This window comes from Dipodomys spectabilis, unplaced genomic scaffold (assembly GCF_019054845.1).
Source record: "Dipodomys spectabilis isolate Male_0828 unplaced genomic scaffold, ASM1905484v1 ptg000024l, whole genome shotgun sequence".
NCBI classification, from domain to species: Eukaryota; Metazoa; Chordata; class Mammalia; order Rodentia; family Heteromyidae; genus Dipodomys; species Dipodomys spectabilis.
The window spans coordinates 23980435-23998963 of record NW_024870701.1 but is presented as its reverse complement, the minus strand read 5'-3'; the positions used below and the strand labels follow the sequence as shown (position 1 = coordinate 23998963).

At 37.8% G+C, this 18529-nt stretch overlaps 1 protein-coding gene across 4 annotated transcripts in view; it reads right to left on the bottom strand.

The window, feature by feature from the left end:
- Window positions 1-18529, bottom strand: part of CUNH18orf25 (chromosome unknown C18orf25 homolog) — an 89037-nt gene that overhangs the window by 37536 nt on the left and 32972 nt on the right. For all 4 annotated transcript variants that reach the window (XM_042675103.1, XM_042675102.1, XM_042675106.1 and 1 more), the window contains exon 2: window positions 14310-15090. In XM_042675103.1, the coding sequence (XP_042531037.1) occupies window positions 14310-15024 (715 nt within the window). In that variant the 5' untranslated portion in view covers window positions 15025-15090. The remainder of the gene's footprint in view (window positions 1-14309; window positions 15091-18529) is intronic.

Genomic DNA, 18529 nt, shown 5'->3' with positions numbered 1-18529 from the left:
AAACAAAAATTCTATATGCTCTTAGAGATGAAATAGTCTACATAAAAGATTTAACTCTAGGGGCTGGGAAGGTGGCTCAGTGTAGAGCACTTGTCTTGCATGCCTGAGGCCCTGGGTTCAATTCCCCAGCACCATATAAACAAAAAGAAAAAAGCCGGAAGTGGCGCTGTGGCTCAAGTGGTAGAGCGCTAGCCTTGAACTGAAGAGCTGAGGGACAGCGCCCAGGCCGAGTTCAGGCCCCACGACCGACCCAAAAATAAAAAAAGATTTAACTCTAGCCAAGTGCTGGTGACTCATCCCTGTAATCCTAGCTACTCAGAAGGCTGAGATCTAAGGATCATGGTTCAAAGCCAGCCTGGGCAGAAAAGTCCCCGTGAGTCTTTTTTTGCCAAACCTGGGCCTTAGACTTAGCCTGGGCACTGTCCCTGAGCTTCTTTGCTCAAGGCTAGCCCTCTACCACTTGAACCACAGCACCACTTCCAGCTTTTTCTATTTGTGTGGTATTGAGAAATTGAATCCAGGGTTTCATGCATGCTAGGCAAGCACTCTACCACTAAGCCACATCCCTAGCACTGCCCCCCTTGAGAGTCTTATCTCCAATTAACCACTCAAAAACCAGAAGTGGCACTGTGGCTCAAATAGTAGAACACTAGCCTTGAGCACAAAGAGGCTCAGAGACAACACCCAGATCCTGAATTCAAGCCCCACAACTGACAAAATAAACAACAACAAAAAAGATTTAATACTTAAGTATTGAAGCCATGTCTAGATTAGTGTTGTAGGTTGAAAATGTTTCCAGCCAGTATCAGCCCTTTACAGACAACAAATAAATTGAAACAGGGTACAGTATATCCTTCCTAAAATTCTTGGACAATAATGGTAGTTCAAAGGAAACAGGCACTTAAAAACTATATAAAAATATCATCATATGATCCTAAAGTAATTTTCACTTACTAGTATTAGTACTTGTAATCTCAGGAATATAAACATGTCAGTAGAGAATAATTCAATAACCCACTGTACATAATACAAAAGTACATTATTTTGAAGGAGAAAATTTTAAATTGTCTAAGAAAGATGTTCTCATTTTAAAGCAGAATCTATTTTCAAAACAATGATCCTGAAATCCTTGAAACAGTAACACATTAGCTTCAAGGCACTGAGAAAATAAAAATGTTGGGAGAAAGCAAGGGAAAGGGTGACATTGTCCAAAAGGAAATGTACTCTTAACCTGACTTACATAACTGTATCACCTCTGTATATCACCTTTATCATTTATAATACTTTTTTTTTTTTGGGGGGGGGGGAGTCGTGGGGCCTGAACTCTGGACCTGGGTGCTGTTCCTCAGCTCTTCAGCTCAAGATTAGCGCTCTACTACTTGAGCTACAACACCACTTTGGGCTTTTTCTGCTTATGTGGTGCTGAGGAATCAAACCCAGGGCCTCATGCATGCAAGACAAGCGCTCTATCACTGAGCCACCTTCAAAGCCCCTAAAAATATTTTCAAGAATAAAAGGAAATGAAAACCCTTAGTTTCCTGTTCCTTCCTTTCCCCTCTCCCCATTCTAATCCCCTCTCCTTTCTTTTCTTTGTCTCTCAATGAGAACTACAGTTCTAAGCCAATTCCAGCAGAAAAGTCTACAGGATTTTTTTCCTCCCAAATAACCAGTCAGACTAAAGGAATGGCTCACGTGGTGGAGTGGCAATTGAGCAAGCAAGCCAAACAAGCAAGAAGCCCTAAGTTTTTTTTTTTTTTTCAGGATATGTTTAGTGTACTAAATTTTTAATCATAACACAAAAAAGAATACTATTAAGTATGTGAAACTTTATGCATGCATTTAAAACTCATTAACATACTGGAATTAAGAATTTCTGTCTAAAAGTCTACTTCTAGTAAACTCTGTGATCCCATGATAAAGGTAAAAAGAATAAACTTCCACTGAAAACACTTTAAAGATCATAGGTTTGTAAAAATTTAGTCAAACACCTGTAATCCTAGCTAACTCAGGAGGCTGAGATCTGAGGATTGTAGTTTGAAGCCAGCATGGGCAGGAAAGTCCATGACACTATTCTGTCCCATTAACCATGAAAACACCTTAAGAGAAGGTGTGGCTCAAGTGGTAGAGCACCTGCTTTGAACAAAAGGAGCAGCAACCAGGCCCTGAATTCAAGCGCTAGTACCAGCACATACACACACAAAAATTCATTCAGTCATCCACAACTCTTCCTATTTTTCTATTGATATAAAACCATGTATGTATGCATTTTATGCATTTATGTACATATATACACAAATATATGCACATGCGTGTACCTACATACACATAAAACATTCCTATATACTTTATGGTAAAAATTCTTGGGGTTCAAACACATCTCTACTGGTTAAATATACAGTTCAAAAAACTTGACAATCATTATGTAGTAAGAGAGGCCATCAGTCTGATTCATCAAAGTACCTTTGTGTATGTATAGATAGGCATATAAATATGTATAACTATATACACACGTATATACAAAAATACACGTATGTGTAATTGGCTGGCTTTATTTTGTTTCTATTTTTGGAACCAGTTACCACTACGTAGCCCAGGATGACCTGGAACTCATGGGCCCGTCTCAGCCTCTTTAAGTGTTAGGATTACAGGCACATAACACGCTATGCCCAGACAAGTTACCAAAACATATTTTTTAACAATATTGAAAACATTAACGAGTCTTCCACCAAAATTAACTCCCAATTGTTATAAATCAAGTGTTGACAGAAAAAAAAATCACAACTACTTTTCCATTTGAAACTTCTTAGAATAGAGGAAAGTTCAACTGTTTATTATGGGTTAATTGCAAATTCCAAATATTTAGACACAAAACTTAATTAAAAAAAAAAAAAAGGTTGGGCACCGGTGGCTCACACCTGTAATCCTAGCTACTCAGGAGGTTGAGATCTGAGGATCACAGTTCAAAGCCAGCCCAGGCAAGAAAGTCTGTGAGACTCTTACCTCCAATGAACCACCAGAAAACCAGAAGTGACTCTGTGGCTCAAGTGGTAGACCGCTTTCCTTAAGCTAAAGAGGGCAGGGACAGTGCCCAAGCCCAGAGTTCAAACCCCACGACCGACCAAAAACAAAAACAAAAAACAGTAGTGTGATGAAATCTCCCACCATCTAGTTCTCTTGTAAATCATTTCCTTTGTCCAATGTATCCACATTATATATGCTACCTGATACCTAGAACCTCTGGTTCATCAGATTGAGTTTCAGTATCACAGAGGTTTTGTTCAAATAATCCTTACATAATAGCCCAACTCTGTGGCAATGCCTACATCATTTACCTCCCTTTATCTCATCATGGAGGCACTGTAGCATTTCATATCATCACAAAAGGGTGAATATAACACAATAAGGTATTTTGAGAGAACTCACTCATATACCTCCAATTAGAGTGTAATTCTTCTGTTTTATTGTTGTTAATCTCTTACTGTACCCAATTTATAAAATAAACTTTAGAATAGGGATCTATGTACAGAAAAAGAAAGTCTAAAGCTATGTGTCAGTGGCTTGCACTTGTAATCCTAGCTACTCAAGAGACTGAGAGCCAGAGGATTGCAATTTGAAGTCACACCAGGCAAAAAGATGGCAAAACTCCATATTCCAAACAAACCAGCAAAACACCAGATAAGAAACATGAGTCAAATGGTTCAGTGTCAGAGAAATAAAAAAGCCTAGCAATCAGGGTCCTGAATTCAAACCCTGGTACAGGCAAAAAGAAAAGAAGAAAGAGAGACAAAGAGAGACAGGGATAAGCAAAGAGGGAACAGACAAGAGACAGAGAAGAATAGTTTAATATGCATCTTCTGGTACTCACTGGGGGGGGGGGGGGGGGGGGTAGTCTTGAAACATATCCACTGCCAATAAAGGGGAAACCACTATACTATTTTTCTCGTGAATGAAATCAAACTGCAGCCTAATCAGCTTTCCCCTACACCAAAGTTGGCACAGAGTAAATATTTCCTCAAGAAAATCATATATTCTGGGCTGGGAAGGTGGCTCAGTGGTAGAGCGCTTGCTTTGCATGCCTGAGGCCCTGGGTTCAATTCCTCAGCACCACATAAGCAAAAAGAAAAAAGCTGGAAGTGGCACTGTGGCTCAAGTGGTAGAGCACTAGCCTTGAGCTGAAGAGCTGAGGGACAGTGCCCAGGCCCAGAGTTCAGGCCCCACAACTGGACCAAAAAAAAGAAAAAAAAGAAAGAAAGAAAATCATATATTCTTCCTATATATGCTATTTAATATTACAAATAACAATAAATAAATTAGTTCACTAAATGACATGGAAAATTATATTAAAATGTTCACGTAGTACATCTACTCATTGATCTTCATAGGGGAATTACATGATTTAAATCAGAAGGGAGTCAACAAAACTTTTGGAGAATAAATGCTAAGAGATTAACTTGTTGCCTATTAAGATTTACTAAATTTTCTCTCTTTTTTTTGCAGGTCATGGAGCTTGGACTCAAGAGCCTAGGTACTGTACTTTGAGCCTCTCTGTGCTCAAGGCTAGCGCTCTACCACTTGAGCCACAGCACCACTTCTGGCTTTTTCTGTTTATGTGATGCTGAGGAATCAAACCCAGGGCTTCATGCATGCTAGGCTAAGCCACATTCCCAGCCCCTAAATTCTCAATTTTTAATTTTACTTATATTTTTGTCATGAAAAAAAATGAAGCAATGGTAACTGAAAATCTGTTAGGTCCTTGGGAATTCTAATGCATTGGCAACATTTCCACAAGTCATGTAAGAATCAACAAAGGAAACTGGGAGCAGATAGCTCATGCCTGTAATCCTAGCTACTCAGGCGGCTGAGATCTGAGGATTGCAGTTCAAAGCCAGCCTGGGTAGGAAAGTCTATGAAACTCTTATCTCCAAATAACCACCAGAAAACCAGAAGTGGCATTGTGGCTCAAGTAGTAGAGCACTTACCTTGAGCTGAAGAGCTGAGGGACAGTGCTCAGGCCCATAGTTCAAGCCCCACAACCAACAAAAAAAAAAAAGGAATCAACAAAGGGTTGCTGTAGCAGTACTTGAGAATCAGGCACATAAGCACCTGGTTGGGTAATAGGAGAAATTCTTTGGCTAACTAATCACATTTTAGATCCCCTGGTTCCACCAGTGTCAAGATGAGTTAAGTTTTCCCATTCATAAACGGACTTCTCTGACTCTATATCTCAGAAAAAGTTTATCACACAGACTTCAACAGCCCTGTCAAGTAATCTTGAAATTTCTCTGGGCAGTCCTTCAGAACCCCCAGCACAACTGAAGCCAGCTTAAAAGACAGAGGCCATTTGATAAATATCATTAATTCAGAAAAGTATTTTTATTAAAACATGCATACTCAGGAAAATGGCAAAAACATTGCTAAGACTGATAGGTACAGAATTGATATTCAACATTTAAATTCTTCAACCAAACAAAAGTAAGCTATTCAAAGACTAAACAACTAATATGATATTATTACCCTTTCACAGTTTCAATGAATCTGCCTCTACCTTACTGGTTTCAGCCTTTGCTGAACACAGAACCTGGAGTAGTCTTAACAATAATGAAAAATCAATGGTTTATAAAGCAAAAGGCCATGAGTTCAAAGGCTACCCTTCCAGGGAGGGGACACAAAACAAAACAAAAATCCAGGGTAATTTCAAGGCATCAAGGTTTTTTAAATACTTTGTTTTAAAGTTCAGATATTTTAATATACAGCCTTGAGAACCTTGAATATTTTAACTGCTTTGATTTAAAAATTCTAAAAGATTAATTCAGCAACTGATCAGTAATCATTACATAATAATTCTCAGCTGACTGATTCTCAACCAAAGCTCTAAATTTATACTTTGAGATTTAAGTTTAGAAATATAGAGATTCCAAGTCAGCCCAGGCAGAAAAGTCCACTAGACTCCATCTCAACAGAAGAGACTAGAAATACACACTTATTGTTGTCCGGAAGTTAAAAAAAAAAAAAAAAAGTACAGTGATTCAGGTAGCTCCAGGCAGGAAGTAAAACCCTATCTCAAAAACAACCAGTGGAGCTGGGCACTAGTGGCTTATACCTGTAATCTAGCTACTCAGGAGACTGAGATCTGAGGATCCTAGTGTAAAGCTAGTCTAGGCAAACAAATCCAAGAGACTCTTATCTCCAATTAACTAGCAAAAAATTAAAAATAAATAAAAAATAAAAACAAAACAGTAAATGGAGCTATAGTTCAAGTGGTAGAGTGCCTGCTTTGAGCATAGAACAAAGCAACAGAACAAAACCCTAAATTGAAACCTCAATACCACCTCCTCTTCCCCAAATAGCTCCATGTTAAAAAAAAAAAAAAATACTATGGAAAACAATATAAAGGATGTATAGAATCTAAGTGTATCTCTGGGTAAGCTTTATACAAACCCCAGTCTGTATAAACATCAGTACCCTATATGCTATGTCATTAAAAAATGATTCTGTGGTAAAATGTGGGATATGCTACACATTATATATTTTCCCTGTGGAAAAAAACATTAATGGCTTTAAGCTGTCTTTGCAGTCATGAAAATTGTTTACACATAATACAGGATAATTCCAAATGTGAATATGCAGACAGCTATTATAATATCCAGTACAAGAGTATTTTCAAAGGACTCCAGTTTAGGATCTGATCCTGTATACATGTACTATTTATCATGGTACTAGATCATCTTTGGTTTGGACCTTTAACAAAGTAATAATATTATGCTCTTCATTCTCAGGGACCTATTAAATATATTATCTCCTCAGACCACTCTTGACTATACCATCTAAAATAACTTTATACCCCAATCCCAGTCGCCTTTATCGCCTACATGCTGCTTTATTATTATTCCTATCATATATTTCTACCTGGTAGCAAAGATAAATTCATCTACTGTTTGTCTCCTCATGAAAGATTAAGTTTTACAAGAGAAGAGATATTCACTACTGTATCTCCAATACTGCGTACAAATTGCATAAATACTTGATGAATAAGTGGTTGTATAATCAATCTTAGCCGATACCATCTACCTTTGTCAGAAAGTCTTATAGAACAGTATTATGAATTGCTCTATCATAATTATCCCAGGGTATGTACCTCATGGCTCACTTTATACTATATAAAGGCAGTTTATGAAGATACAAAAGAATGTCTCATTATCAAGAATAGCTGTAGACACTGAGTTGGGATTGAGCACCCACCTGCCTGGCAAACATGAAGCCCAGAGTTCAAACACAGTATCCCACAAATAAAAGAAAGCTGCAGTTACTAAGAATCATGCTACACATTTTTCTATGCCTAAAAAGTACCTATTTTGGCTCAATTCTACCTATTAAATTTTTTAAAAATCTCATGAACAAAGACCCATTTCACTTTAATTTTACCTTATTCCCTTTTTTCAGGCTACTCTTTCCTGTTCATTTTCTTTTTTTTTTAAAGATAATTTCATTATATGTAGAGATCTTCAAGAGAGACATCCTTTTCCCCGGTGTAGTATGTTTATCTTAAGGAAAAATCAAACTACATAGAATATCTATATTATGTTTTGGTCTTTGCTATGAAGCCCAAGCTGGCCTTTCTGGTTCAGCCTCTCAAGAAGCTGAAATTACACACACTACCATGCCAGGCCAAAACAGAATTTAAAGACAGTCAAATTTTAATCCTCATTATATGTGCTATGTAAATACAAGTATAGGACAAAAAAATCAGATGGTAACTTTGATTTGCTTTAAATTCTGGTATTACTAATTTCTCAATGAATACAAAACCAGGCATTTAAAAGGTGAATTCAAGAGCAGGTGCTGGTGGCTCACACTCGTAATCCTAGCTACTCAAGAGGCTGAGATCTGAGGATCGTGGTTTGAAGACAGCCTGCGCAGGAAAAATCCAAGACTCTTATCTCCAATTAACCACAAAGCTGGAAGTGGATCTGTGGCTTAAATGGTAGAAAACCAGGCTTGAGCAAAAGAGCTCAGGTTCAGTGCCCAGGAGCCAAGTTCAAGCCTCAACACCAACATACAAAAAAAGTGAATTCAGAAAATAATATGAGAAAATTTATGTTGAGAGCAGTCAGACAAAATGCAGCCACATATCACAGTAAACACTGAAAAGCAAGGTATTAATGTGGCCTTAATAATAGGATACAATTACACATTTTCAAACCCTACAGGAGTTAGGATAACAGCAAACCATAACAATAAATGACTACTCTAGGGTGATAATGACCTATCATTATAGGTTTATCATTGTAAAAAAAATGTACACTTGAGTGCAGGATGCTGATAGTCAGAGGCTGTATATAGAGACAAAGGTATATGAAAAATTTGCTCAATTTTTCTATGAATCCAAAACTGGTCTAAAACAATAAAGCATATTATACAACAACACCAGGGATTACATTTTCATTTTAAACACAGACAGGTCTGTTTATTAACCCTAAAATATATCCTATGTTGAGAAAAAGACATATCAAAAGCAAAGCTTATGCTTCTGCATATACAAAGTTAATATAGGCACTCACTTAAGAAAATAAGCTAGAAAAAGCAGGCTGAAAATACCTTGGTTTTTTAACATGGGAAATTGCCACAGATACCCGTAAGACTTCAAGGCTTGTAAATTTAACACCCAGATATAACATACAAAAAAAGCACATTTAGCCAACATATGCTTTTAAAATAATCAGTTAAATGGAATTAAGAGGTGTTCATGCTTGTTCATTACCGTAGGACTGTGCATATTGTATAAATAATATGATTTCTAAAAACTAGATGCCATTATTTAGAACTTGATATCCATTAGTAGTAAAAGCACTCAAATGACCCACACTGCCAGTTTCATAATTTTTATCTTAGAGACTTAACGTATTTCTTCTCTCTCTCTCCCCCTCTCCCTTTTGAAACTGAGTCTTTCTATATTACTTAGGATAGCCTGAAGTCTAAGGCTGAAAAGTCCCCTGCTTCAGCTTTACAAGGAGCTGTGTGTATAAAGAAATGCCACAGAGTCCCAGTTCACGTATCACTTAACTGAGCAGTACATAGCCCTGGCTGTTCACTGTCATCATCTGAGGAGCTTTAAAAAATACTGATGGCAAAGCCAGGTGCCAGTGGCTCATGCCTGTAACCTTAGCTACTCAGGAAGCTGAGATCTGAGGATCGCAGTTCAAAGTCAGCCTGGGCAGGAAAATCCATGAGACTTTAATCTCCAATTAACACTCAGTAAACCAAAGTGGTGCTGTGGCTCAAAGTGATACAGCACTAGCCTTGAAGCAAAAGAGCTCATGGACAGCACCCAGGCTGAATTCAAACCCTATTACTGACCAAGAAAAAAAAAAAAAAAAAGCTGATGACAAGGATGGTATCCCCAAAATTTTGTATTAATCAGACTAAATGAAACCTGGGCATCAGAAGTTTGGAATGATTTTTAAATATATAACTAGATTTAAAACTGCACAAAATTTATCTGCCTGGCTTACATTCACAACGCTGAAATAGTTTTTACCTAACTGCTCTGCTTCAATGCTATCAGTATATTGAGGGGTTCTTCTAAATACCAAAATATAACCATTCCAAAAGGGCAGACATAGGGCATTTATCCACTAAGAGTATCACTTCATATTCAACCCCGTGGGGATCAATTTCTGTGCTTCATGACATTCTCAATGTGAGCTAAGGGGATTAGTTTACTCTTAGTTCCCACTGTTTAAATTAACATTAAAGCTTTCCTAAACAATGAAATCGCCAATAGGCTAAGAATTCACAAATTAAAAGGGAAAAAATCATGTGCCAGAAAGAAAATGTGCAAAGAATATGATAAACTGCATACTGAAAGAATATAAATGGCCAAACATGATTTTTGTAATTCACTAGTGATCAAATGTACTTATTGCCTTACTTAAGTAACTATAACCCCTCTGTACATTACTTTGACAATTAAAAAAAATTTTTTTAAGTAATCTTAACATATAATTCTTTCCCCAAATCAGCAACACAGGGTCATGCCTATGAGGTTGAAACCACGTTCAAAGCCAGCACTGGCAGGAAAGTCTGTTAAGACTCTCATCTCCGATTAATTACCCAAAAAAAAAAAGCCAAAGTGGGGCTGTGGCTTAAGTGATAAAATGCTAGCTTTGAGCAAAAAAGGCTCAAGAACAGTGCGCAGGCCAAGTTCAAGCTCCAGAACTGACACAAAAGAAAAACCCAGCCATAATAGAACTAATGTACACACACATAAATAAACCCTTAAACTCCTGAAATACACAATAGATTTTTTTAAGTAGTACAGTGGTATACTGTCAAGACCTCTAAGAGTTCTTACCCTTTCTAATAATATAAATGTAAAATAAAAATGTCAAATGACCAACATTAGGGGAGCTGTTTTTAGTTAAGCCATCAAAATGAGAATCTTAGAGATTATTTACTGTTTTGGTTAAAAACTCTAAGAAAGACAGAAAAATACCCAGTATGACATATTTCATGGGAGGCAACACATTCAAATGTTAACAATACTACTTTTTAAATGTTTTGCTGTTTTGTTTTGAATTGGGCATTGAGATTTCATGCCTTGTAAACCTCACTATTCAGGAGACTGAGATGTAGAAAATCACAGTTCAAAGCCAGCCCAGGCCAAGAAATCCACAAGACTCCATCTCCAAATAACCAGCAAAAAGCCAAGCTGGATGTGTGGTTCAAGTGGCAGAAGTTGTGGGGGAGAGAAGGTATTGTTGTTTTTAATTTCCACAAGAATCCCACCAAGTATAATCATCTCTACTGCTGGGGTGAAAAAACTGTGAGATAACATAACTTGTAATAGGGCTGGGAAGGTGGTTCAGTGGTAGAGCGCCTGCCTTGCATGCCTGAGGCCCTGGGTTCAATCCTCAGCACCACATAAGCAAAAAGAAAAAAGCCAGAAGTGGCGCTGTGGCTCAAGTGGTAGAGCGCTAGCCTTGAGCTGAAGAGCTGAGGGACAGTGCCCAGGCCCAGAGTTCAGGCCCCACAACCGGACCCCCCCCCCCAAAAAAAAAAAGATAACTTGTGATGATGCATTTCAGTGCATAAATATTTATGGTGAATAATGAGGGTTGAGACGATGGTCTCAGTGAGGCTGGGCTGATAACCACATCAGATGGATCGAAAATTCAGGTGACCTTTGAAAGCTGTGCTCAACACTTCCTGAAACTCTCAAAAAAGAAGAAGAAAAAAAAGGCAAACCAGCTGTTGCATATTGTTTTGGGGACCTCAGTCTGAATAGGTCATTTATATAGCAGACAATCAGAGCACACAAAAGCAGGCTATCACAGTCAAGATGAAATAAAGCTACCTGAGTGAGGTTCACTGTATGCTATAAAAAAGTTAGTTTCTGGAAAAACTTTTTTTTACCATCTATGTTTCACTGATATACATGTCTGTTTAGCAAATTCTTGAACTGAATGAAATCTAATGCTCATTAGTCATATTAACTAAAATCAAAATCCCACAGCAAATTTTACAGAGCTAATTTTACAGAATAATTTTTACAGAGAAACTGGCCCCTCAATGAAAATTAGAGCTCCAATCATAAATTGCAAATATAAAGCATACAACCTATGGAGATATTCAATAAAATACTTGCATACTAATGATAACCACCAGATAGTATTTTTACATTAATTCACTATAAATACTATAAGTTTACTATAAAATATTCTCTTTGTTCATCTCTAAGTCCTCAAATCAAAGTCTGCCAGGATTATCTTGGTATGTACCTCCAAATACTTAAAACATCCATACAGTTCCAAAGCTTCAAGAAGAAAATAGTATAGTGATAATACTATGCTGCTTGTCAATTGATTAAAAAAAAAAACTTCAGAAATATCTGTTGCTTAAGACATCAAAATAAATTAGTAAACATAATCATGCACTGTATTGGTCTGCATCATTATTTGCACTCCTTAAAAGAAAATACACTGAGTGTTAACTAACTTGGAGTACAGTACATTCAGGATAACTCTTTCAATATTTAAGCTGTTGCCAAACAAAAGTTTATAAATAAAGCATTTTCTGAATTACTAAATTGGTTGTACCTTGATGAATCAGTATAATAAGAATCTCAGTTTTTACTTCGCCACTTGGTTTCCATTCTGTGTAAACAGCTGGAGATTCTCTTAGGCACATCCAGTTTAAGTTCATCTGAATGTCCATGTTGTTGCACTCAAGTCAGTTCATAATACAACTTTTCAACAACTGCTGTTTCTATAAGGGTGTATGTGCCTCCCCTCTTGCCCAAAGTCATAATGGGACCCAGAAAATTAAAGTAAACATGATTGTTATATTCAAAACACATGTCACAACTTTTCAGACATAACAATATGGATAGTTGACCTGAAATTCCTAATACTTTAACTCTAGGTTGTTCCATATTTGCTGCTTTGAATAATTATTACAACATTCACGTCTGTCTTGTCCAAATGGCACCTCCACAAACAGCATAGTTCAGAGGCCTTATCTTACACTAGCATCTGATTCTGTATCATTACCTCAGAAACAGCTACATACTTTCAAAAGTCAAAATCATATTAGGTAGTATAAAAAATAGAAACTAAATTATAGATTCAGATTAATTTACTTTGGTGTTCAATTTATATACAATTCGTAACAGATGAGAAACAGAACATTGATGTTTCCGAAGTATTAAACAATGGTCAAAGTGGTAAAATATAAACAAAGCACAAAAACCGATATATGTAAGCCAAATAGGGAGAGTGTGCATAGACACTTCTTATGTCACCTCTACAATGGAATTCTCTATCTTTAAAGAGAATTTTGTTTATACACACTCTCCCTTTCCACAAAAAGGCAAAGTGTTCAAGTGGTGAACACTATTTAATACGTAGAATTAAGTACGTTATCAAGAAGTCCATCATATCTTGATTAATAAATAAGAACAGGGTATAAGAACACAAGAACAATTTACAACTGTTAATAAGGCTTAAAAAATACTAACCATAAAACTGAAATATACCTAGAACCTGCCTTAGAACAATTCCAAAGTCTGCTTCTCTCATAAATAAATTCTCTCCTAATAATTGCAAAGGAATTCAAGTTATTACATCAGCAAAAAGTATATCTAAAGACTTCTGAAATTCAAATTTAATATACTGATGAGACTTTTATTATAAGTTAAACATCCTTAATATTTTTTAAAAATCATTCTTGTCACTGAGTTTTTCTTCATTTGGTTTAATTAACCAATATGATTTGTCTCAAATTATCTTGTTATATCAGCAATATGCTGTTTTATGTGTAGAAACAGAAATTTTCAGAAAACTAGGGGAGAGGAAAGACGATAGTGAGCTATAAAAATTTAGAAAACCAAAAACTTCCTCCTCTTTAATACAGCAATATACAATGTTGTCATAATCTATTAAACATCAGGTGGTTTGCAAAACCTTCCTCATCATGTCTTCAATAATGAGACCTCACCACTTAAGAGCCACTTTTCTTCTGCTATGAATCTGAAGACTGCCTTTGCAGTATTACAGTGTCAGATGTAATATTAAGGGGAAAGCAGGTATACCCGACATCTAATAAATACACTATTCTCATACCAGTGAGAGCTAGAACAAGCAAATTTCAGACAATTCTAAAGCTTAGGGGACATAAAGAAGAACTTTGGGGGGGGAATTCTTTCCCATGTAACAATTTAGGATTAAAAAATGTGCAATAATGGTAACTATCTTATCATTCATTGAATTGTGTGGGAAACTCAACTGTTTTAAGAAGAATAATTATTAGGAAGCTTTAATAAAAGATAGAAAGTGTTATTTCAGACACCAGAAGCTCAAGTGCAGAGGCCATATGATAAAGCAAGGTGCCTATTCCTGAGGAAAACATACTTAATAGTAATGCTGAACAGTAAATATTAAATTTAAGCAGTGCTACAAAGGCAATATACGGGAAGTTCAGAAAATGTTACAAAGAAAAGAGACTTGTGAGAAATTCCATTACTTAAAAATAATACTGCCCCTATTATTAACCACTTATTTTATTTGCTTTTTGTTTTTTGTGTTGTTGTTTTTGTTTTTTGCTGATGTGCTAAAGTGCACTGGAAACTTTAGAACACATTTTATTTTTTGTTTTGAATTATTCGTGTCTAGTTTATAGACTGCAGTCTTCAAATTTATATACAGAGCTGCAGGTCTCCTGGATTTTTTTCCAAGTGTCACTCATCTAACTGAACCTGACAGCTGAGAAATGCTATCCGATGCTTTACAGTCAGTTTAAAAAACATCCTCTACCTGGTATCTCTGCAGTGATTGTCTTGCTGCTCCCTGAAACCTCTTCATCATCATCTGATGAGCTTGTGCTTGAGTCACAAGTCAGGTCACTATCACTGGTACTACTGTCCTGTAGCAGATTGTACTTCTTCCTTGCAGCAGCCTCCCGCTTTTGCCTCAGTAGTCTGATCCTCTCCTTGTGCTTTTGGCTCCGATGACCTTTAACTTTGGCAACTCGGCCATTCTGTTTATCGCTGGATTGCCGATTTTTCTTAGCAGCCATAGTAGATGTTTCACTTTCAGAACGGGACCGCCTAGACTTGCGCCCAACTGTGGCACCAGATACTCCTGAAGGGTCTCCTTCTACTGCTGTTTCTGTTTGGGAGGGTTCATTCTCTTCTGCAGAAGACAAAGTATCTGAATCAGCAAGGTGACCACTAGAGGAAGGGGAAAGCATGCAATGATTAGAGGAGTCACTCTCATAGACTCGGCCAGTTGTCGGCTTGTCGCTCTCTGTGGATGCTAACTGAGACTCAGAAGAGTCCCTTCTCAGTTCCATCAACAAGCAGGGCATTGAAGAAAGAACTGTAGAATCTGCTACACCATCTTTCTGAACTTGGGATTCCAGTTCTACAGATCCATCTTCTTCCTTGACTGTCTCTTGTTCAGAGGTTTTTGGTGGGACTTCAGACTCAATGAGTTCTTCAACTTTTCCCACTGCCTCCTCCATCTTCATTTCAGAATTTCACATTAAATCATGGAGCAGAGTCTAGGAAACGGTATCAAGGATGCAACTGGAATCCTGTATGAAAACACATGAGATCAATGAACAGAAATGGAAGATTATTTAATTAACACAACAGACCAACTTTTCTAAGGGAGTGACAAAGGTTACTGCTATGTGGCTTAGTGGTTGGGTGCTTGGCTAGCATGCATGAAGCCCTGAGTCTGATGCCTCATTAACACATAAGCAGAAAAAGCCAGAAGTAGAGCTGTGGCTAAAGTGGTAGCATGCTAGCCTTGAGCAAAAGAAGCTCAGGGACCGTCTCTGGCCCTGAGTTCAAGCCCCAGGACTTGGTAGGGGAGAGGAGAAGAGACTCTACAAATTCAAAGGATTTATCAAATCTTAGCAGACTTCACTATCAAAACTGGCACAATATTATTTTTCTTTTACTAAACTTGCAAACCCAGCAAGTAACCAAGTTAAAGATTTTGAAGTTTACAACTTAAAACAGAGCTAAAGAGGTAGCTAAGCAGAAGAGCACTTGTTTTGGACAAAAAAGGCTTTGGGGTTCAATCTTCAGTACCAGTAAAAATAAAGACTATTTTAAATAAAGTACTCAAGAAAGGAATCTCCAAAAACATTATTTTAGTTAAGATGTATGCTTGATTTTAATACAAATTAAAAGAATGCCTCAAAGAGAAAGCCAATGGGAAAAAATCAGAAATCAGTGGATAGGAGTAAATTAATCATTACAACCCTACTTTCCAACCCTGCCAGAGTATAATAGTATTTCATTTGCCTGAGGAAAGACTGCAAGGGTAGAGGTTATTTGTTTGTTTGTTTTTTGTGGGGTTTTTTGGGTACGGTGGTGGGGCCTGAACTCTGGGCCTGGGCGCTGTCCCTCAGCTCTTCAGCTCAAGGCTAGCGCTCTACCACTTGAGCCACAGCGCCACTTCCGGCTTTTTTTCTTTTTGCTTATGTGGTGCTGAGGAATCGAACCCAGGGCCTCATGCTTGCAAGGCAAGCACTCTACCACTGAGCCACCTTCCCAGCTCCCAGGGGTAGAGGTTTTATACCCTGGTTTTGTGAAACTTTTGAGGATGTGAAGTCTTGGTTCTTAATACTCTAAAATATTCCTCTCACATTAAAAAAAAAAAAAAAAGAATCTAGTCAACAAGGGTGACATTGTCTAAAAGGAAATATACTCGTTACCTGACTTATGTTACCTCTCTTATATTACCTTTTTAATAACAATTTAAAAATAAAAACTTTAAAAAAAGAATATAAAAAGACTACAGGTGGGCTGGGAAGGTGGCTCAGTGGTAGAGTGCTTTGCCTTGCATGCATGAGGCCCTGAGTTCGACACCTCAGCACCTCATAACCAGAAAAAGCCAGAAGTGGCACTGTGGCTCAAGTGGTAGAGCACTACTAGCCTTGAGCTGAAGAGCTGAAGGACAGCACCCAGGCCCAGAGTACAGGCCTCACAACCAACCCCTCCCCCCCCCCAAAAAAAAAAATCGCAATAATTATATGGATCAAATCTGTTGTTCCCTAAAAAGCAGCTGCTAAACAAGGAAATTAAGAGAAAGACCAGTGAGATGTTGGTGGCACAAGCCTGTAATCCTAGTACTTGGGTGGCTGAAGCAGGAGTATCCTGAGTTCAAAGTCACCCTGAGCTATTTAAATCTATCTCAGAGAAAAGACAGGCAGGCACCAGTGGCTCATACCTGTAATACTATAGCTACTCACTAGGTTGAGATCTCAAGATCATGGTTTGAAGCCAGCCTAGGTAGGAAAGTCTGTGAGATATGAGACTCTTATCTCCAACTAACCACCAAAAAAAAAAAAAAAAAAACGGAAGTGGATCTATGGCTCAAGTAGCAGAACTCTAGCCTTGAGCAAAACCAAAAACAACAAGGAAAAAAAACTTTGCTGTTTAGTCTTTCCTAGTTCCTATATCCCTCTCACCGAGCAGATGGTGTTTCATAATAGCCAGTAAAGCACAGTTCAAGTACTTTATCAATACAGAAAAGTCTGCTTTATGAAAAACTCTTTAGAAAAAAATCTGATACACATTTTGCACCTTTTTTTTTTTTTTGTCGGTCGTGGGGCTTGAACTCTGGGCCTGGGCGCTGTTCCTCAGCTCTTCAGCTCAAGGCGAGCGCTCTACCACTTGAGCTACAGCGCCACTTCCGGTTTTCTGGTGGTTTATTGGAGATAGGAGTCTCACAGTCTCTCCTGCCCGGGCTGGCTTTGAACCGCGATCCTCAGATCTCAGCCTCCTGAGTAGCTAGGATTACAGGCGTGAGCCACCAGCGCCCGGCACATTTTGCACTTTATATGCTGAATTTAGAACCTGACATCCTAACCTTAACTATGAGAGATGTAACTCCAATCATGAGAACAGAACATAATCTTTAACCACAAGTTTGTGATCTTAACAGTACAAACTTTATAAGCCTACTCTGCGCCTGGTCTCTGGGCCTCAGCTCAAGGCTAGCACTTACCACTTGAGCCACAGCACCACTTCCAGTTTTCCGGTGGTTAACTGGAGATCAGAGTCTCACAGAGTCTCCTGCCAGGGCTGGCTTTGAACCACAATCCTCAGATCTGAGCCTTCTGAGTAGGTAGGATTACAGGCATGAGCCACTGGCACTCAACTAAGCTTATGATTTTAAGACAATGCTAAGTATGTGCAAGGCAAATCAAATTCTCTCCCTCTACCTGTGATATTACAGAAGGCAAGGACCATGATGTCCCTCAAGACACAGACACAAGCATTAATTCATTGGTAGACTGGTGAGCTGCAATATAGCACCTCTATTAGTTGTCTTGACCAAGTTATCTAACAGTTCAATCTATGGTAGACAGAAATTAGAAAATACCTGAAAAAAAATCCATTCACTGAACTAACATGACAAATCTACTTTTTGTTTAATGTGAACACAAACAGTGTATATATCTAGATTTTGTTCTTCGTAACTTTGTTCTCAATTGCTGATAATTTCCTTAATACAATCATGAAAAACAGGCACTGGAACATTTATTAATTTAAAACTTTCCTATATATAATCTATTTCATAAGCATATTTGTAGCATTACTAATATTTTAGTTGAATGAAAATAAGCATAAAGTTTTTCTTAACACAGGTCCAAAAGGAATGCAGTACTTCTGAAAGCCAACAGAGGGAGGAATAAATTAAAAGTGTCATAAAGTATGCTCAGTCTTCTATTGAGAACCAATTTATATATTCTAGAATAAAGGTGTTTTTCTTAAAGTTGAAATAGCTGGGGCTGCGAATGTGGCTTAGTGATAGGATGCTTGGCTACCAAGCAAGAGGCCTGGGTTTGATTCTTTGGTAGCACATAAAAAAAAAATAATTTTTTTACGTTGAAATAGCTGAGATAAAGCCGGGCGCTGGTGGCTCACGCCTGTAATCCTAGCTACTCAGGAGGCTGAGATCTGAGGATCGCGGTTCAAAGCCAGCCCAGGCAGGAGAGACCGTGAGACTCTGAT